The sequence below is a fragment of the Rattus norvegicus genome, chromosome 2 (assembly GCF_021556685.1).
Source record: "Rattus norvegicus strain SHRSP/BbbUtx chromosome 2, alternate assembly SHRSP_T2T, whole genome shotgun sequence".
Classification (NCBI taxonomy): domain Eukaryota; kingdom Metazoa; phylum Chordata; class Mammalia; order Rodentia; family Muridae; genus Rattus; species Rattus norvegicus.
Window position 1 is genome coordinate 61,414,223 of NC_141535.1, and position 21,455 is coordinate 61,435,677.

Sequence of the window (21,455 nt, forward strand, 5' to 3'; positions counted from 1 at the left end):
TGGAAAATGCTCACTCCATTTATCTGAAAACAGAGATTACACTTTACTCTGACCCTTTAGGACATACATTTCTATCATGCCTGAGATACTACTCTGAGTTAAGAGTGCTCAGTGATAATCAGACAGAGTTCCCAGAAATATTCAGAGACAGAGGACTCAGAGATACTCAGATATAGGACTCACTGTACCCAAGAGGGCCACAGTACTCGCAGATAGAAGATTCAGAGATATTATCCCCAGAATGCCATTCTTCCCTGTATCAAGAGCCTACTGCCCTCTCTGCCTATGAAAAGTTCAGGTTCCGAAAAAACTAAGACCATTTCCCTCATGTTTCAAACAGCACCATGACCTGAAATCTACTAGGCTAAGTATATATTTATGCATGTTTATGTGATCTTTCCCAAAACCAATTTCTTCTGAGGCTGTTCTCAATATCAACATCCAAGGGCCTTTTTTTGTTTTTAAACATAGTTGAAAGCATCAAGCAAGTGCGAGGAAGTCTATCTTCTACCTCTTTGGTGTTTCCCTCCGTGAATCGAGCACCCTGCACCCAATTCACCCTGAAGCAACAAGAGGCGTAGCATAATTACAGATCAGGCAACTGACCTCATCAGCCAGTTCTAATACATGAGCAAATATAAAGAAAGTAAGATTTAAAAAATGAGTCCTTTCCTTTACAGAAAGCGTTAAGTGACCAAGTAGAATATAATGTTTTCTCAAGGTAGAACAAGGCTGCACATGTTCTGTATCCCCTGGGTTCCTTAGCAACACACCCAGCATCCGTGAGCCCTCCCCTGATGCCGCCTGAGTTGCTGGACCCTTATTAATCTAGTTAAGTGGATGTGTTTCTCCTTGAAGATAAAAGCTAGACACTGAAAGATACAATCACCTTGTCACATTTAAGGGTTCCCCTTTACTGGTTTACCCTCAGGGCTTTCCTAGCTACCTCTATAAATACTTCCCCTCTATCGAACACATGGACGATCACGTCAGCTACTCCATCATCACCCTCAGTTAGGTCCAGGGAGACCTCGGGAGAATTCTACCCTAATGAATGAATCCTAGGGCTGATAGGGGATTCTGATCTCATTTGTCATCTGTCACATTGAAGACTGAGCAGATGTGGAGGAGAAACGGAGGGGAGGGAGAACAGCTCCAACTTACCAGAGACAGCTAATGGTTGACTCGAACTTTCCAGAGAGAAAATGATGTCTATGCTTAACATTTTGTCTGGTGTTTCTTTACCAGACATTCTATACGGATAACTAGAGAGTGTAATGATTAAGGGAATAAAATATTTATATCAAAGGGAAATTTTTTTGCACATACTGATGATATGGACTGAATTATGTCCTCCATAAATTATATGCTGAAGTTTTAATTCCCCTACCCAGTACTGTGGAATGTGATCTCATTTGGGAGTAGGGTCTTTACAGAGGTAATCAGGTTAAAATGAGGTAATCAGGACACATCAATTCAATGTGACTAATATCCGGACATTGGAGGGAATTTGAACAAAGGGACAGATCCAGATAAGAGACTACAATGGAACATCTCCAAGTTCAAGAACACCACGACTGGTGTGGTAATTTGAATATAATTGGCCCCATAAGCCCATAGGGAGTGGCACTATTAGGAGGTGTGGTCTTTTTTTTCTTTTTTTCTTTTTTTTTTCGGAGCTGGGGACTGAACCCAGGGCCTTGTGCTTGCAAGCGCTCTACCACTGAGCTAAATCCCCAACCCCAAGGAGGTGTGGTCTTGGTGAAGTGTGTGTAGCTTTGTTAGAGGAAGTGTGTCACTGTGGGGACAGGATTTGAGGTCTCATATATGCTTAAGCCACGCCCTGTGGGACAGTCTCCTCCTGCTGCTATGGATTAAGATGTATCACCATGTCTGCCTGCGTGCTACAACGCATGCTACGTCTGAAACTGTAAGGCAGCCCCAACTAATGTTTTCTTTTGTAATGGCTGCCGTGGTCGTGGTGTCTCTTCACAGGAATACAATGCAACAAAGATAGTCGGTGTGCTAGAACAAGCAAGGAGGGATCTAAGCAGTTTAGTCTGAAACTCTCCCTAACAGCACTAAAATGCCAGCCCACCGCTTCTCAAGTAAGATTGATTCACTCTTTCTTTAGTTATTATTAAATGTTTAGTTAACGTAGAAAGTGATGGTTTTGTTGTATTTTCACACATGTAACCTTACACTCTGCTCAGGTTGATACCTTCTTCTCCATTCCATGTTTGATCGGCTGTAGAAGAGGAAGGTCTGGCAAGCAAAGAACGTTTTTATTTTTAAAGCTACCTAGGTGAGGGTGTACGAACTGCCTAAACTATACAGTTAATTGTCTTAAACATCGACAGAGTGAGAAAAAAAAGTTAGAAGAAGAAAAAAATAGAAAGGGAGGGAATGAGGGAAGGAAAAGAGGAAGAAAAGAACCCCAAATTCAGAAATATGAGGAAACTTTTCCTGTGTAAAATCCAGCAATCAGCTAAAAGATTACTCTAGAAATAGAATTTGGGAGTGAATTAGAATCCTATCTTTGCTTGATTGACAATTTACAACTAACTAACCCCATACAGGTCTCAGTGCCTGACTGTATCTGTGCACATGGTTTTGGGGCTAGCTGGATGGTCCAGGAGTTAAGGGCGCATGCTACACAAGTCCATCCTGAGTTTAATCTCTAGAACCCAGGAATGGGAGGAGAGAGGTGACCCCACAAAGTTGTCATCTCATAAGTTTGTGTGTGCACACACATAAATAAAATATATATATATATATGTATATATATATATAAAATCAATGCTTTTCTGAGGTGGCATTTTAAATTTTTAAAGTCTTTCTTATTCATTCCCAGTTTAAAAAATATGATTTAATAATAATAATACTTGACACTCCAACTGTTATAACTTGGCAAACATCCAAATATTTAAATCCAAAAAGATCCATAGCCTCTGATCTATACAGATTTAAGAGAGAAAAAAGGTTTCTCCTCTTTTCCCTCTTTTTTTTGGGGGGGGGGAGGTAGGCTGATGATGGACAACTGTGCAATGGCTGAGACGATTAAACTGCCAGAACTCTGCAGGTCTCTCTTAAGATTTACTTTTATTCCTAGCAAGCGCAAGGCCCTGGGTTCGGTCCCCAGCTCCGAAAAAAAGAAAAGAAAAAAAAAAGATTTACTTTTATTATTTTAAATTATGTGTAGTGCGTATGTCTGTTCATGGGGATGTGCACATAAATGCGGATAACCTGCAGAGGAAACGCACCGCCGAGAGCTGGCATCACAAACAGCTATGAGCAGCCTGCTGTAGGAGCTGGGAATCCAAGACCTCTGGAAGAGCAGTAAGTGTTCTCACTGTGGAGCTGTCCGTCTCCCCAGCCCGTGCAGACCTCGTGAAAACATCAAGTTCCTTCAGACCTAGCAACTGCATCACTTCAAGTGTTGCTCCAAAGAGTATATTATATCTTTGATTGTAAGTAGATAGAATCCAGAAGCTGCTTAGAGTGTATACTTCCTAATTGCTTCACAAGACTTGCCTTGGCTTTTGAAAGAAAGCAAGTACATTACATAGAGCACATACAAAGAGAGAAGAAAGAGTCCCCACCCCATCACATCCTCTGTGTTCGATGCCTATCAATCTTTCTTTGCATTTTTTTCAAAATTTATTTCTTCTTAGGAAGAGGCAAGGCATTAATTAGTACACTTGCCAGCAAAGGCAAGGCCCAGGGTCCTACGTTCAGTCTTCAGCACTGAAAAGAAATAAGAATATAAATAGATAAACAAACAAACAAATAGAAGGAAGGGAGAAAAGAAGAGAGGGAGGGAAAAGGGTGTGTCTTCTAGGTCAGACCTTTGGGATTTCCTGTCTCTAGCTCTGCTCTGCGCTTAACGCAATCTGGGAAAGACGACATGCATTTGTGGAAGGCCAGTTGTGAATCACTGCTTACCACACGGTCAGAGCTTTCTTCCCTTGTTCTTAAATAGTAACAATTCCAGCAGCAGATTTCTGACTGGGTTCTGGAGTGACTCGAACATGCTTTATTGAAGATGCTCTTTCCAGATGCCTGTAGGACCCTGCACAGCTCTAGTAAAGATAAATATGCTACTTCCGCACCTTCTTCATGAAGCAATTACCAGGGAGTGCAAGGGTGGACGGGAGCCCAGGGAGTATTGAACAGGAAATGCATGCATGATTCTAAAAGCGTATTGAGACTTCTGAGAACATCTTATTTTACTCAGTGGAAACCGGGGAGACAACCCAACTAGCAGGAGTCAGCGATAAGTAATTGGCAAGACCTGGGTCAATAAATATGGGCGCTGTTCTGTCAATGGTATGTGCCAAGTTCTGATGCAATCCAGAAGTCAACTGTGCATACAGAGCCATCCTCTCAACCCTCATCTCTTATGTATCTATCCTCCCCCTTAATAATCTAGAACTGAGTAACTGGTGTGAGAGACAGAGGTTCTGATGACTGAGTTAGTGGCTCCTGTTAAGGTAAAAATCTCTTCCCAAGAGGAGAAAAAAAAGGTATTTCTCATGTAAAAGCTATTCAAGGTTGAGATAACTCAGGACAGGTCAAGCACATTACATCTGAATACCCTGAGCATTACTCAAGTAAGTCAGCAGCTTAAACCGGGAAAATCATTGCTACAGTAACGGGACAGTAACAAGAAATGAGCAAGACCAACCAGGAATTTAAAAACAAAACAAAACAAAACAAAAATTAACAGATGTCATCAGAGGTCCAACATCAACATACTTGGATCCTAGGATGAAAAAAATTCTCAGGGTTGGGGATTTAGCTCAGTGGTAGAGTGCTTGCCTAGCAAGCGCAAGGCCCTGGGTTCGGTCCTCAGCTCCGGAAAAAAGAAAAAAAAAAAAAAAGAAAAAAATTCTCTTGTAAGTTCGGAACTCCGTGGTGCAAGCTGCAAATTTAGGGTGTCAATGTAAGGCTGGGTTTGGTGGCCTCTGTGCACTTGGGAAGACAAGAGTCAGGTGAGTTCCAGGTCAGAGAGACCTGAGAGCTGGAAATGTAGTCAGACAACAGAGCAATCTCCTAAATCTCAACTCCTGGTTTCCATCCCTGCAAAGGGCCCAGCTTCCCAATCTCTAGTGTTCAAAAAGGGAAAGGAAGCTAAAAGTCCAATGCAATTGTCCTCTAATCTGCTGTTCAGCCCAGACATTAATATACTAAATAAAGGCAAGGAAGAAGGCACGTAAATGAAAATAAGAGCTATTATACTCATGTTTACCTTGTGAGAAATCTTCTTTGTGCTCAGTTAACTGTCAATAATGGAAAGTCATTCACACTGCAGGGGTCAGAGAAAGCCAATACTGCTTAAGTGGGTGATTTAACACTCCAGGGGAAACTGGATTTCGGGAAGGTCAAGTCCCTTTCAGAAAGCACATTAGGAGGCATGACAAAAATAAGGAAGTGGTTATAAATCTGAGTTCCAAGAATGGAAACTCCCCTGTACAGACAGCAAGAAAAACTAATTCCGAACAATTACATTCCCAAGCTAAGAGGACAGAGAACAGAAAACACACACAGCAACACGTACACACACCACGTGTGTACTCATGCCACAAAAGCCAAAATCGCAGCGCGAAAACACGTGTGTCCTGCTGAGGTGTTCCACTCAAATCAGTGGCATCAAACCACAGTTAAGGATGGTAGACAGCATCCTCAAATACAGGGCTGTTTGCATACACCAGAAGAAGGCAGGAAATCGCTCATGTGTGGAAGGCAGGAACGTGGCAGGGAGCCCTCAAAGGTATGTGGGTAGCCGTGAAGTGTGAAGATTCACATCTCTGATGGAAAGGCCATCAGTGGCCAGCGTCACTTCACTCTGAGGGTTGAGTTTTGCTATTTTGACCTGTGTGTCGTTTTCAGTCTCTAACATACCACACTGCTCAGAAGGAATGCATTCTAAGCCATAGTTTCTACTTTCTGATAGCCACAGGAACAAAGAAACAAGTGAAATTCAGCTTGAATAACATTTGATATGACCCAATGTAGCCAAAGTACCACAGAGTGGTTTTAATAACTGCTAGATTATGGAACTATATTTTCACACTAAAACTCCAGTCCATTTCCACTATGGCTTAATTCCTATGTTTACATGCTTGTTGGAAACACCAGTATTTACAGTCAATGAGCTTTACACTCAAAATAGATACGCATACCCAAGCAGCTCTAAAATTACACATACTCTAATATTAGAATTGAGTATCTTAAAATATAAAACCGGAAAACAAATAAACCTAAAAAGAAAACAATTGAGGTTCTTAGAAGTCGCTCTAGCCACGTCTCACACGCCTGACAAGCTCCCCCCAGTCCCACCCCGTCCCTCCATCATGAGGATAATTCCTCACGGTTACTCATGGAATAGAAAAGTCTGCGTTGTGACGGTAACTGCCCCATGATGAGGACAGCAAGCCCCTCATTCCCCAAGTCTGATTTGGATCTCAGCTTACAGAACATGTAGGTAAAGGAAATATTGCTTAAAGAAAAGTAAAAGGCATGAGGTAGAGACGGCTCATGCTAACAGCGCGTGCTACTCTTATGGAAGACACGGTTTAGTTCTCAGCACGGACTGGGGTGGCTCCCAAGAGCCTGCCCCACCGGCTGGGACTCTGATGCCTGCAGTATCAGGCACTGCACTCGTGCCCAACCCCACAAATAAAACAATATACACAGCATTAAAAACCGTCAAATGTAAAACAACCTATTGAGGGGCCAGAGATAGAGGATAACAGAGCACCTGCTTAGCATGAACAAAACCCTGAGTTCAGTCTTCAGCCCCACTCCACAACAAAAACAGACCTTCTAGAACCCTGCAGTTAAAACTGTTTGGAATGGGGAGAGAAGGAATAATATCCTTCAGCATTTCTGTCCTAGTTAATCCCCAGTTTCCCTGAGACAGATCCCGTGTATGTTTCATATGCATCTCTCTCTTCAAGTGCACTTTTGACCAAAGTGTGTTATAGTAGATTTGCCTTTCCTGTGTCTCCTGTCCCCTAACCTCTATCTCCACTTGTAACCTTTCACTAATCTCACCCTTTTTCATATCCCACATGTCCCTTTACCCTCTGTTTGTCTCCTTTTTAGTTTAAGCATTTCCCACATTTATACATGTGTGTACACACACACACACACACACACACACACACACACGATGGGATCCACGTTAGAAAGGGAATACGTTGATCTCGCCCTACTGAATTAGGCTCACCTCATTTAACATGATACTTTCCAGATCGATCCACTTTTCCCCACAAATGTTTCAGTTGATGGGAATCGAGGCTGGTTCCGTTTCCCTAACACTGTGACTCAAGCAGCCATAAGCACAGACGTGTAAGTCTCTCTGAGGTCCAACAGGAAGTTACACCCAGGAGTGGTATAGCTGGGTGATCTGACTTGTAGAGGAACCTCCATATTGATTTCTACCTCAGCTGTACTAGTCTGTACCACCACCAATAGCAAATAAGGATTCCTCTCTCCCCACATCCTCACCAGCATCTGTTGTCAGATTTCTTTGCGAAGACCATTTTGACAGGGGTGGAGTCATATCTCAAACTCGTTGTAATTTACAATCCCCTGGGGATGGTCCACCTTGCTGTCAGTGACAGAGACTCTCCCTTAACCTGGAGCTCTGCAATTCAGCCAGACTGACCAACTGAACCAACTCCAGTTTCACTTCGGGGTCTGTCCATAAAACAAGAGCCAACTCTTCAAACAGAAAGTTACTGTTTATTTCCTGGTTGAGTTTAGGAAAAACAGTTCCAAGAAATGGTCATTTCTACACCTACCCACATATCTTTCCTCTCCCGGAAAGACTCATAATCAGTTAATTCTCTTGTATGGGTGACTGGGTAGTGGAAGAAGGATCTGCAGTGGGTGGGACTTAGTGAGCAGGAGTGGGTGGGACTTAGTGAGCAGCAGTGAGTGGGTCTTAGGGAGCAGCAGTGGGTGGGACCTAGTGAGGAAGAGGTAGGGTTTAGTGAGCAGCAGTGGGTGGGACTTAGTGAGCTGGAGTGGGTGGGACTTAGTGAGCAGCAGTGAGTGGGTCTTAGTGAGCAGCAGTGGGTGGGACTTAGTGAGGAAGGGGTAGGGCTTAGTGAGCAGCAGAGGGTGGGTCTTAGTGAGCGGGAGTGGGTGGGACTTAGTGAGCAGCAGTGAGTGGGCTTAGGAAGCAGCAGTGGGTGGGACTTAGTGAGGAAGAGGTAGGGTTTAGTGAGCAGCAGTGGGTGGGACTTAGTGGGGAAAGGGTAGGGCTTAGTGAGCAGGAGTGGGTGGGACTTAGTGAGGAAGGGGTGGGGCTTCGTGAGCAGCAGTAGGTGGGACTTAGTGAGCAGCACTGGGTGGGACTTAGCAGCAGTGGGTGGGACTTAGTGAGCAGCAATTTGGAAAGCTTCCTTGGTAGGTACAGAAATACATCAGAATGGCTGGCAACTACTAGGCCTAGTAAAAATCCCGAACTCCAGTTGCTTCTAAATCCCCTGGGGGTGAAAGCATAAAGTGAGTACTTAACTAGGTTCCCTTCCAATTTTCCCATTAAGTAAATATGACTTTGAGACCAAGAATTTACATTTCCAACAATTCCCCAGGTATGCTGTGATCCAAGCATCATGTACTTGACTCAGAAAATGCCTACCACAACATCAGTGCAACTTGCTAGGCTGGCGTCTGCATCAGCGTACGAGCCCAGAAAGTAACCGCTTCAACGTACAGAAGAGACAGGTGACTCTTCAGGGCTGATTCCTCACAAAATGACTGAGGGGCCCCCTTCCAAGGCCTACAAAATTAAGGGGGGGACCTCCAACATACATATCTTACCTGAGATACGTACATACCTGAGTCTTTTTTCCAATTTTAGATCTCCCCTTGAAGATCTCAAGTGTGTGTGTGTATGTATGTGTGTGTGTATTATATACATACATATATATATACACATACATACATATATATATATATATGTTTTCAAGGAAGAAAAAATTACTTTTCTAACCATCACAAACACATGTGGAACCGGTTTTAATAACACATGGAGCAGCTTTCAGGATTCCTGCAACATTTTAAGAGCCAAAATACATTCTGCCGATTTTCACTTCAAGTACTCCAGTGCCTTCTAATTTTTATGTATTTAAAAGTATCACCATGGTGACTCTCCAGTAGAAATAGTTATAACCATCCTTATTTCAACGGGGTTTCTCTAAGAAAAAAAGCTGGCGTGCACCATATGTATTTAATTTATGTATGTTGTCATTATGTAATATGTAACCTTGCCATTCCAGTTCTCTCCACTTAATCTATCATGTGTACTTTCCTGGCTGCCGTACTCTGTAGGCTTGTTCTGAATGACTAGAAAATTCTCCTCTAAGGTTGCAACAATTTGCCTACTCCTCCAATATCCAGGTCACTCTTAGTTCTTCAGTACAATATCAAAGTACAAATTCTCCCTTTTGTTCCCAGTGGTTTGTTAACAGGGCTTTCATTAAAGGGTCAGGAATCAGAAGAGTGGCCAAGCCAATACATAACATGAGTTATTTGGAAACACAGGTTTGTGGAAGATCTACAGAGCAAAAAAACGGAGGATTCAGGAAACGCACATGCACATTAACTGGGGATCAAGGCTGAAGATGCATCTGTCTTCCTGGCTTGCTTGACCACATGTTGGAGAATTTCTTCCCCTGCAAGGAGCAAGTGGTCCAGAGTTTTCTTGCAAACTATCACTAAACAACTCATAAAAAGAAGAGCTGAAAAATACTATTACAATATTCTTTAAATGGCGTTGAAGGACCTGGAAAGTTGGGTCAGTAGTTAACTTGCTGTTCTTGAAGAGGACTCAGGTTCGATTCCCAGTACCCACATGGTGGCTCACAATATCTATAACTCCAGTACCAGGGGATCCAAAGCCCTCATTGCCTTCTCAGGCATCAGGCATGCACATGGTGCAGACACCAATGCATGCCCAACATCCACACACATAAAATAACAAACTTTCCTTTAGTTTTTTAAATGAGGTTGGAGACAATCAGACAACTGTCCAATCCAAACAAGAATCTGAGTCCTGTTCTATGTGTTTCTAGAAATAAGCAATACTCTGAATTAACAATAGGCTGTTTCTTTTAATGATCTATAGGGCAAAGATGCCAGAGAATACTCCAGGTCTAAATGTAGGTGAGTCTCAAGCCTCTAGAATAATGGCTACTTAATGGGCATACATAAGGTCTAAGCTGATAACCGCTCTCTTTATCCTGGTTCTCCAATTACTTAAACTAACAGTTCTGTAACAGAGATAAAACAATCAGTCATTTTGTATCCACGAGTTCCACATCCACAGATTCAACTGAAGACAAATGGAAAATATTTAGAAAAGAAGTCTCTTCCGAAACTATGCGATGTGTTCATGGGTGCGTTCTTGTTTTATTTCCACAACGACTGCTTACACGGCACCTGTGCTGTATTAGGCATTTTAAGTAATCCGGGGACAATGTAAAATATAGGAGTCCGCAGGTAACATATGAACACTGTGTGTGTTCGTCTTTAATGAGAGACTTTACCCACGGAGCATGGTGTTTGAGAACTCAGTAGTCTCCTTCTACACTTTGACCGTTGATTCATCCAGTCCCGCTCGAAACTCTTCTGGGAGGTTAGTCCCGTAAACAGTCCTGCAAGCCCAAGACTACATACAGCTACCACTTCAACCCATCTGTCTACCACGGTGAACGGTTTGCTTAGCTGTCTAAATATACCTGAAGCAGGACTTCACCAGTAACAGGCTCCTATGACTCCCACGAGGGGCAGGCCTTACCAAGTACTACACCCAGCTCTCAAAATCCAATCTACCTCAGAGCACACAGCCATTCCATCAAGACCCAAAACCAGGACCCACCATGTAAAGGAAACTGCCCCACACCTATGGCAGGTGAAATCACATCCCTTTTATTTTTGAAAACAGAAAGCTATCCCATACTCCCTGAGTATCAGGTCCTAACGCTCCTTTTAGGATCTCTTTTTGCTCTATCTTTCCCCTAAACAGGTCTAACCACTTGGATTTCCACATTCTCCACCCCACTTTTATCTTTGGCAACAGAGCTTTTCAGACTGATAATCCTGGGCTGGCCCGTAGGCTTCACTGAAGCGTGTTTTGGTCAGAGCATACACCGGATTAGCAACTTTCAGTTGCCACTGGCAGTAGGAATGAGGAATTTGAAATTCAATTCCAGGCCTTCCCTCAGTTGGGTGGAATCACCCTATTCTCCATCTCCCGACAGCAAACACTGGTGCGCACAGCCATGGCTATGCTTACTCTAGACATCCTAGAGCCAAGACCCCAGGGACGAGTCCTAATTCTGACTTGACTTTGGTGACCTGGATAAGCGTTAGGAGCTGGATTCATTTGCTGAAGTCCTCTCCCTGAGGAACAGGGTCAGTAGAGAAGAAATTCGTTATCTATAAAGGTGGGTCTTAACCAGCAAAGTGTACTTGCTATGGAAGAGGAAATCTGGGCACAGACATGTGTGCAGTGTGCACGTGTGGAGTTGAAGGTAACAGAACACAAAGTGCCAAAGCTGGAGGGACAAGCAGATTCCTCCACGGTCCTCTGAAAGGATGTCAGTGTGGTCCCAACGGTGGGACATAATTAATGTCCCCCAGGGTTTAAGCCACTCTGATGAGTTTGGTACCTCAGCACTAGCAAAGCAACACAACAATTCTCTGAAGAGCAGCAGTTTCTTCCCCGCTGGAAAATGGGACAAGACCAGGCTTTCTGGGATAATGAGAAACCAACAAAGTACAAGCAAATTTGCTTAATTAACACTAGGCAGGAAAGCGTCCCCCCACCCCTTCAACTGTTCAACTGTTCCCTGTCCAGATAGAATAGTGTCACCTTCTACTGCTGTTTCCTAATGTGTGCCCCACCAAACTGCTGAGTGACAGGCCGGGCCAAATTAATCCCACACCAGATTTCTCAGGTGATGAGAGCCACTTAGCCTGTGCTGTCAGGGTGTGGTCACCCTAGAAGGCCTTCCTTTGCTTTATCACCCGGAATCTGGCTCCCTCCTGCTCTCTGCTCCACACCCACTCAAATCCCATCCCTTCCTTCCAGCAGCGGCCACCGCCCTGGCCTTGGCCCTAAGCCTGGCCCCTTTCTCTGGTTACAGTTTCTCAAAACCCCCAATCATTCTACTGCCAGAATATAACCATGTCAAAACCTCATTCTTCAGTTTCAATTCACCCCGCCCTGGCCTTTCAACACTGCTCAGGGACGCCCATCTCCCCTCGCAGCTTCATTTCCTATCAGCTGCCCGTGCAAGCCTGGAGCTCTCTGCTCCACCTTCTGACATCCCGACCTCAGCATGATGGATTCCTCTATTAATTATAGCCTGCACAATCAAGCTGGTCCAGCCCTGGGTTCCTCTCTCTCTTTCACGAAGCCTCTCCTAAACCCTTCCATGGCTGGATATCTACACACCAGGGTTCATTTTGAATTGTAAAGGGTCAGTTATAGGAGCTCAGCTAGATGGTAAGCATCCCTCCTTATAGACTTGGGCTGGGCCCCAGGAACTATGACTGACTTTGAATTGATTATGTGAAAGGTTTCGCCTTAATCTGCTTTACAGGAGATACGGGTCAATTAAAGATGAGAAAAATTAAAGATCAGAGCAATTACGGACATTGCTGATATCATATGGATACCAGAGGATATACGCAACACAGACAGAAGACAAGGGACAAGCTGAATAGCCAGACTCCAAAGAGCATGGACTAAGGGCTGGAGAAAAGATGACGACAAGGAGTAGAGATGTGGATCAGTAGCAAAGATCTTACCTAGCTTGCAGGAGGTAAACCTAGGTTTGTCATATGTATATGTATATTATATATCTATATATGTATGTATAAATATATAATGTATGTATATATGTATAAAATCATATAGTCTTCTCTCTCTGTCTCTCACACACCCACACCCACAAAGAGAGAGAGAGAAAGAGAGAGAGAGAGAGACTTACACACACTAAGGTTGAGCCTTTCAGCTGCTCAATGAAATTTTGTGACTTAGATTAAAATTACGCGAGCATGTGTACCAAGACTGTGGATGACTCAATGCCAATGTTATAATAAGAACGGGAATTTAAACTGAGGCCAAAACTCCAGAAATAGAATCATCTAACATTAAACCAAATTCAGCAAACTGAACTACTACGGTAAATTTTAAGTGGGCTAAATACAATGTCTTGACTTTGAGTTCAAGTATCTGATGGCACAAATATACAAAAGGAAACAGCAAGAAACATCTGGGGTGGGGGTGGGGTGGGGGTGGGGTGGGGGTGGGGGTGGGGTGGGGGTGGGGTGGGGGTGGGGTGGGGGTGGGGTGGGAGTGGAGAATGAATAGTAAACCCAGTATGAATGAAGAGGACAGTGTGACTACCAAAATAGCTAATTTAATTTCAGTGTATGCCAACAGCAGAACAAGTCTAGAAAGTGAAAATTTTCTTTATTGTTATTTTGAAACAAATCTACAGTTCTGCTTAGAATGCTGGGCCACAACTTGAGGCTTAAGCTGTCACCTAGGTTCAGATGGACAGATGGAACTTGACCTAATTAAGAAGACTCACATTTCACAATTTCATTTATTACATGGTGTGGTAGCTTGAATAAGAATAGGCTCGTATGTTTGAGTGATTAGGGACTAGCATTAGGAGGTGTGGCCTTGTTGGAGTAGATGTGTCATTGAGGGTGGGCTTTGAGGTTTCTGAAACCCAAGCCAGGCCTAGAGACTCGCTTCCTGGTGCCTGCTGACCCAGATGTGGGACCCTCAGCTACCTCTCCAGCCCCACGGCTGCCTGCGTGCCGCCATGCTTCCCACCATGATAACCACGGACTAAACCTCTGAACTGCAAGCCAGCCCCAATTAAATCTTCTCTTTTATAAGAGTTGCCGGGGTCTTGGTGTCTCTTCCTAGCAATAGAAGATTAACTAAGACACACGTTGACTGAATGCATGGACTCGTGGTAATGTCAGGCTAGGTTTATAGTATGTAATTAGAAGACAGTGATGTAAAGCCCTGCCTTTTCAATGGAGGTGAGAGGTCAGATCATGGCTTTTCTTATCTGTGTGAGCAACCTCAAAATTATCACCATAAATGATCCTTAACAGGACCCTTGTCAGTCCCACACCTAATCAGATCAATTAAAGCATGATGACTTGAAGAAAAACCTGACTGATTACCCAATGTCTCCAGTTGATAACATCCTTCCATTCCTAGCTTGGGAGAGGCAGGTAACTTCATATGAAACAGCCTGAGACAACAGGTTTCCACCAACACAACACAGTTGGGCAAGGAGCAACCGACAGCAGCAAGTCATTAAAGACTGAGAACATCCTGGGACACCTTTACCATTCGCGTTCCAAAGGAGCCTGTGGAACCTACCTATGAAAATGTTAATTGTCTCTGATATCCAGTCTTCTTTGCCCCTTGAGGTTCAGCCGGTCTCTGGTCACCCACCTCCCCCCGGGGTTTTACAGGAGGGTAATGAATTGTACCCCCGTGAGGAAAATGTTATAGTTCACTTTAAAACTTCCATGTTGACCTGCAACACATCGAGGAAGCCCAGAACATACTGTCCAACCTAATTATAATGGAAAACTTACACTATTTTAAAAAGTTTCTGGGGCCAGGGAGAAGTTTCTGGCTTGGCGGAGGGAGAAACAAAAACGAAACAAAACAGGACACCAGCTACACGAAGCCTGCAGGCCTAAGTTGCATCCTAGAAACTAACGGAAAAAGCCAGATGCAGTGGTGTGCAGCTGTAGTCCCAGCACTCTTATGCAAAACTGGGAAGCAGAGAGAGGAGACGGCCGCAACACTGGCCAGTCAGCCTGCAGTAACACTGCAGAGGCAGGAACAAGAGAGTCTCCTTCAACAAGGGGGAAGGTAGAGTGGCTCTTGCTCCTCTGTCTGCATACACTGGTACTGGTGTACCTGTGTACACTCTCACTGCCCCAGCTCAGCTCCCTACACAAATAAATAAGTCTGTGATCGCCACATCAGAATACATAAACAGAAGCAGGGGAAATAAACCTTACTAGTTTGTAAAATCTAGACCATCAGCAGTCTGCTGAGGAATTACCTTAAAATAACCCTAAGATTCTTTAAAAATATCTAATACATTAGGGTGGAGCAGAGATCAATGTCTTTGAGGACATGTGTTTGGATCCCTAGCACTATGTAGAGGCAGTGCACGTGTATAATCCCAGCACTGGGGAACATAGGGAACACAGGAGGATTCTGGAAGCTCGCTGGTTAACCAACCTCATCAAACTGGCAAGCTCTGGGCTCAGTGGGAACCCCTGTCCCAAAAATGAATAAATAAGGTGTGGGCACTTAATGTCCTTGATCTCTAGTCTCCACATGTGTGGGTGTAGGTGTGTGTAGGCGAGCGCACATGTGCGCTCGCGCGCACACACACATACACATGGGGGGTAAAAAAATTTAAAATGTGGGGGCTGCGGTGAATGGTTCAGAAGAGTTCTTTCTGTTGTTCCAGAGGACCCAAGTTCAATTCCCAGCACCTACATCAGATTGCTTACAACCACACTCCAGCCCTAAGACATCCAACTCTATTCCCACACACGCATGCACATGCATGCACACGCATGCACACAAAGAACATTTTAAAAGAGACAGAAATGCTTATTCTTATTTCTGTGCACTAGGCTGGAACGCACACTAGAATACTATGATGACCTTCCCTCCTTCTGAGACACTGAATATCATCCACAAGATGAAGGGACGAGGTCTCTTAACTGTATGTACCTCAGTGGGAAAAGGTGGGAACTTAAAAAAACCTAATCTAGAATAGAAATGGTTGAATGGTGTCATGTCCAGAATATTTATGTTGAAGTGCTAACATCAGAACGTTACCTTACTTAGATTAAGTAGATTAGAAAAAAAAAAAAAAAAGCTACCTGTTATTTTAAAATCAGGTCGATCGAATGGCCCCTGATCCAAGAAAACTGGCCCTAATCCAATATGTATCCTTATAAAACCTAGGAATGTGGACACATACATGCACACAGAAGAGAAAGTAAAACAAGGATGAAGTCTAGAATTCAGTTAACACTTACACAAGCCAAAGTTCCCGGTAAACACCTAGGGTCCTGGAGAGGCACGCAATGGGCTCTCCTATGCAGCCCTCTGCATGCCAGCCCTACCATGGTTCCAGCCTCTGGACCTAATAGACAATAAATTCCTGTTGTTTAAGCCACCCAGGTTGTAGCGCCTTGTTATGGCACCCGGCCAGTTAACACAAGGTGAGATCAGGCAGCAAGGAGATTCTCTGTTTCAAAAGGGCTGACAAGACCTGGAAAGTATGCAGCCTGAGAAGAACCAACCAAAGTTTTCTCCCTCTCTGTGTCTCCTGTCTCCACCCAGTGGGGTCATCTCTCATACCTTTTAAAGCTGTGTCTACAAAGAGGTTAGCTTGTACAGCTACAGAGAGACTGCGATTTTAAATAGCCCCGGTGGTGTGTGCACTCGTGCATACAGTGGATGGATGACTCAGGCATCTGTAAGGACTTACTATAAATGACTAAAAACTCCTTGAAAAAAGAAATACCTTGGCAGCAACGTCAGTTTTCGACCTTCATGAGAACCATTATCTCAACAGGCAACAAATTCAGATCCTGACTGAGCAGGATGTGTCTGGTTCCTCAAGATTCAAGAGGTGTGAGCATTTCCTTGGCTCAAGGCTGCATTCTCAGGAGCTGCTACATCAAGGTACGCCATCCATCTAGCCGTTTCCAAATGCAGGTCACTTTAAACTGGCTGCTCTGACTTTCTCCATGCTCTGTCTGCCGAGTGTTCCTTAGTCTAACAGAACACATGCCTGGAAATAAAACTTTCACGAAAGCAAACGCACACCCACAAAGTAATCAATCGCTGGCTCGCTCTGTCACTTCCCAAGTTTCTTACAAAGGTCTTTCGATCTCATGCCCCAGCCCTCAAACCCCTGCCCACTTCATTCTGGCACTAAAAGATCAGCATTTGCAGGGAAATTCCAGAAGCTACAGCATCTTGCTTGCAAAGGGAAATCCTGACCTTTCTGGCCTGGGGTCTCATGAGGACAGCTGATTCCTCCCCCCAACCCCCTCCATGGAACTACATACTGTTTGCAAATACTTAGAAGTAAAGGAGCCACATTGCAAACTAAAAGGTAAAAGATCTAAAAGTATCCAGTCAGAAAGAATATAAATAATGAGGATGAAAGTCACCCCCTCCATCTGAGAAACAGAATGCACACTTCAGGGTGTTCTCACTAAAATCCTCATAGCCACACCCCAAACTGGGGTACATGTCTGGATTCCTCAGGTCTTACTAGTTTACACTGTCAAGGGCAAATTTTAAGATTCCACATGCTGAGCCTTTGCTCCCCCACAACACCAACTTCATCCACTCATCCCAATCCCCTGGGTTGAAACGCCACCTTCACAAAACTCCCGAAACTCTCCCGTTCACAGTGACTCGGGGCGTTTGCCACCAGGCTTCCCAGTCTAACAGCAAATCCCTACATCTAGCTCTGGGTTTCTGGTAGCACTAGGCACCTCGAATCCATGGTCTATGTTTGCTTTGTCTTGGGTATTTGAGGCACATGTTTACCTCTCTCCTCTGTCCTAGGTTCATCAGCTTCTTGGAGTGGGGTTGGGGGTGTGGGAGACAGATTCACTGCATAGCCAAGGCTATCCTTGAACTCCCAGTCCTAGGTTTATCATGGCCAAGGCTAGCCTTGAACTCCCAGCCCTCCTGCTTCCACTTTCCTTGTGTTGGCCAGGTTAGGACCATGACACTCTTGTTTTCAGGCAAAAACAAAAGAAACAAACAAAAGCCAAAAAATAATAATAATAATAATAAAAATAATAAAAGAAAGAAAAAGAAAATCCCTACAGTTTGCATTACTTGTGTGTCTGCCTCTCTAGTGCCTAACTCACGTGTTAAGGATACCCCAAATCAAGTTATTACCGTAAACTTAAAAAAATGGCTTCTACTACAGAAGCATCTCTTTGGCTTCTGTACATTATCTATAGGGTCCCGAATATACTTAGGGGTCTGTCTAACCACAGCACACAGCATCACACTGGATCCCTATGGCATAGAAATAAACCTGCTCTAGTCAGGGAACCGAACTGAAGAAGCTTCCAGAAAGCACGCCTCGACTGAATCTCTACCTGCACAAAGGCCCTGGAGTAGCACACTGACCTGAAGGCCACCCACGGAGAACTCCTTGAGGCCACCGTCACCCTCACTGCTTACTCCTCAATAGCCACAAGGTGACCTGGCTGCAGCCCTCCCACGCACAGCCTACCTGAAACGTGATCACGCTAGTGGGTCACCTGTCTCCTCTTTATGTAATCCTGAACCTGATCTGCGGTCCTGGGCTCCCTACCCTTAGAAACACAAAGAACTCTTTCTTCCCTTTCTGTTTCACACAAAGGCAAGTGGGAACGTGGGATGGCTGAGGCCGTCCGTGGGACACTCAGGAGACACCACACGCTTCAGTAAAGATTAGAGTCAGGCTCATTTAGTCCAACATAATTGTTTGTAAACCTGTTTGCTTGTCGAAATGCAACTAGCAATACACATGGCAGCTGCGGAATACCTCAAGTGAAAGGCACGCTCTTAAAAGCGACCCTTCCCAGGTCTGTTCACTCTTCTTCAGAGGCTCCCTGGATCTTTCACTTTTATAATCTCTAAGTTCCTTAGTAGGATTAAGAAGTGCTGACTAAGCACTAAGCACCAGGCTCCGAGACGTGTCAGACCTCCAACCAAATAGCAGGTCTCTACCAAACTTCAACCCCAGGTCAGAGTTGCTCCCTGGATCTCTACCATTTCAAACCCAAACCTCCATCCTGAGCTCCTGGCTTCAGGAAGCCTAGACTTCCAAAAACTGGTTCCACAACTTAGAGCTACAGGAATCCACAGGAATTACTGCAACATCCCTGGGGCCTCAGGTCCTCAATCTGCCCTGAGGCTGGGGGCAAGGACCCCTCAGGCGCTCAATGGAGTATGGAGTCTCTGATATGAAAAGGTGAACTGCCATAACCAGGACCACCACATGGCTGGCTAACAAATGGGTTTGCCTGGAAAACGCTCTCTTCCTGTGTTTTTATTCCCTCCAGTTAGCTATCCAGTGATATAGCTTGAGGAAACAATTTGGGATAAATTTGGGGAGACCTGTAGATGGGTCTCTCTCCATTCAACCAATTGCCTTTGCTCTCCTCCCCCAGGACCGCTCCCCGGACACTCCTTAGCACTTACTGCCCAAATCAAGAGCTCCGTGCTGCCAAATCTCAGAAGCTTTTACTAGTGTTATAGTTGTGATTTTCTTTTAATTCATGGAAATGTTTCATTTAAGACTGAGCACCCCTATCTATGATCACCAGTTTAAATTTTCCCAACCAGCATTATATGTGTCTATCACCCCTCCCACCACCGCAAGCAAGCGTGCGCTCACACACGCCCTGGTTATAGGTCACAGCTCCCAGAGGATGAGAGCCTGCTACAATAATCTCAATGCACACAGTTGGAAGCAGCCCAGAGCCTCTCAGAACAATTTCTCCCTTTGGCAGTCATGGAAATTGAACACAGGGCCTTATGAATGCTAGCCAAATGCTCTACCATTGAGCTACATTTCCAGCCCACATTCCCTTATTTGGTAATTTATAGACTGGTGTCTCCGGAACTGGGCAAGGCAGTGTATTATTTGTCTCTCCTCTTTAACTGAAGCCAAAGCTGATATATAGGCTTAGTACCATTGGCCAGTGGGTGGGCATAGTAAGGGTGGGGGAGGGGCATCTGGGTGAGCATAGTGAAGGTGGGGGGAGGGGCATCTGGGTGAGCATAGTGAAGGTGGGGGAGGGGCATCTGGGTGAGCATAGTGAAGGTGGGGGAGGGGCATCTGGGTGAGCACAGTGAAGGTGGGGGAGGGACATCTGAACAAGTGACAGAACTCTTCCGAGAACATGACTTAGCTATCTGACCTTTCCAAGTCACTTCAGTTTAGTTTACCCTAAGAGTGAAGTGAACTTTCCCCTGAGATTTCTTGTTAAAGAGACGGCACTTTGGAGTCCCTTGCGAAGCATCTCATCTGGCTTCTTATCAGAGCAGAAAGCACACAGCTACGTGTCATGACACAGTCTAAGAGATAAGTAGGTATGTATGCAAATAGCACGCTAGCCATAAACATGCGGCCTCGGTTCCTGCCAGCTCCCAACGGTGCCAACCTACTGAAATAAACTCATGGCAGAGCACAAAACTCCAGGCTCGCCTTTCATTATGTCATCTTAGGCAGTTAACTGAGCAAGCCTATCTAACGCTCTTCCACGAATGCAGTTTGCTACAAGGCTCAGATCCCAGCACAGCTTAGGAGGTAAGAATCTGTGAGAAGACTATGCCAGGGTCCTTGTCATTTTCTCTGATGGGAGGAGACCTTAATGTTCCAGCCAGCCAACCTAAAGTTGCTTATGACGGACTTTGTGAGAACCCCACACCCCCCGGAATTCAGGGGGAATGAAAGACTAGTGAACTACAAACACTAAGTTCAAGGTTCTTAAAGACCAAGAGAACAATGTTGATAGTGTAAGTCCTTAATCATCCCTTGTCAGGCCAAGTGTGATGAGTAAACACTTAGAAAGCTGAAGCAGGAGGACTGATGTCATTTCAAGGCCAGCCACTGTACAAAGTGAAATTCTCTGGGGGGGGGGGGGACACAAAAACTAAAATTAATTACTAATAAATATAGCTTAATATTAATAAAATGACATTCTAAATCAGGGTCTTGGCAGCTCTGGAAACACCAGCTTTAACTGACTCTTTACTTGGGCTGCTCCTGTCTCTACAGGAGGGGAAGAGTTTCCCACAGGCTTTTCTGAAAGCTGGACACATGGACACCAAACTAAAACCCGCTCATGCGCAGATACCGTGTTGAGCTGGCGCCTAGTGCTCCGGACTCTGTAGTTTATTAACCCTGAGCCTTATCAGGGCAGGAGCAGGGCTGTTTCTCTAGGCCTGGGGAGCGTGGTGGGGCAGCCAGACTGTGAGTCACTGCATACTTACGTCGCTCTTCCTAAACTTCGCTTTCAGGCTCTTCATGTTTAGTCCATTCAGCCTTCCAAAGTCCTAGGAGATTTGTCAATACCTAAGCAGAGAAGGGGAAAAAAAAAATGAATGAATGTGGCTTGCCAAGTAAACACTACAGATTTTCTCCCTGACTGGATTACGACACTGGGCTCTGAGGAGGAGATAGGGTTGGCTTGAGCTGACTGTCAGTGAGCAGCTGGGAGTCCGTGAAGAACATGAGCTCTCCCACTCACAATACGGACGCGCCCTCGGACCTTCTGACACAGACAAATTAGAAGGGAAAAAAAAAAAACCAAGAACTATTCTATCCTCT

At 44.7% G+C, this 21,455-nt stretch overlaps 1 protein-coding gene across 8 annotated transcripts in view; it reads right to left on the bottom strand.

Annotated features, from left to right (window-relative positions):
* Nucleotides 1-21,455, bottom strand: part of Rai14 (retinoic acid induced 14) — a 136,621-nt gene that overhangs the window by 89,915 nt on the left and 25,251 nt on the right. For all 8 annotated transcript variants that reach the window (XM_087618454.1, XM_087618441.1, NM_001011947.2 and 5 more), the window contains 1 exon segment: nucleotides 21,119-21,200. In XM_087618454.1, coding sequence (XP_087474580.1) covers nucleotides 21,119-21,154 — 36 coding nt within the window. In that variant the 5' untranslated portion in view covers nucleotides 21,155-21,200.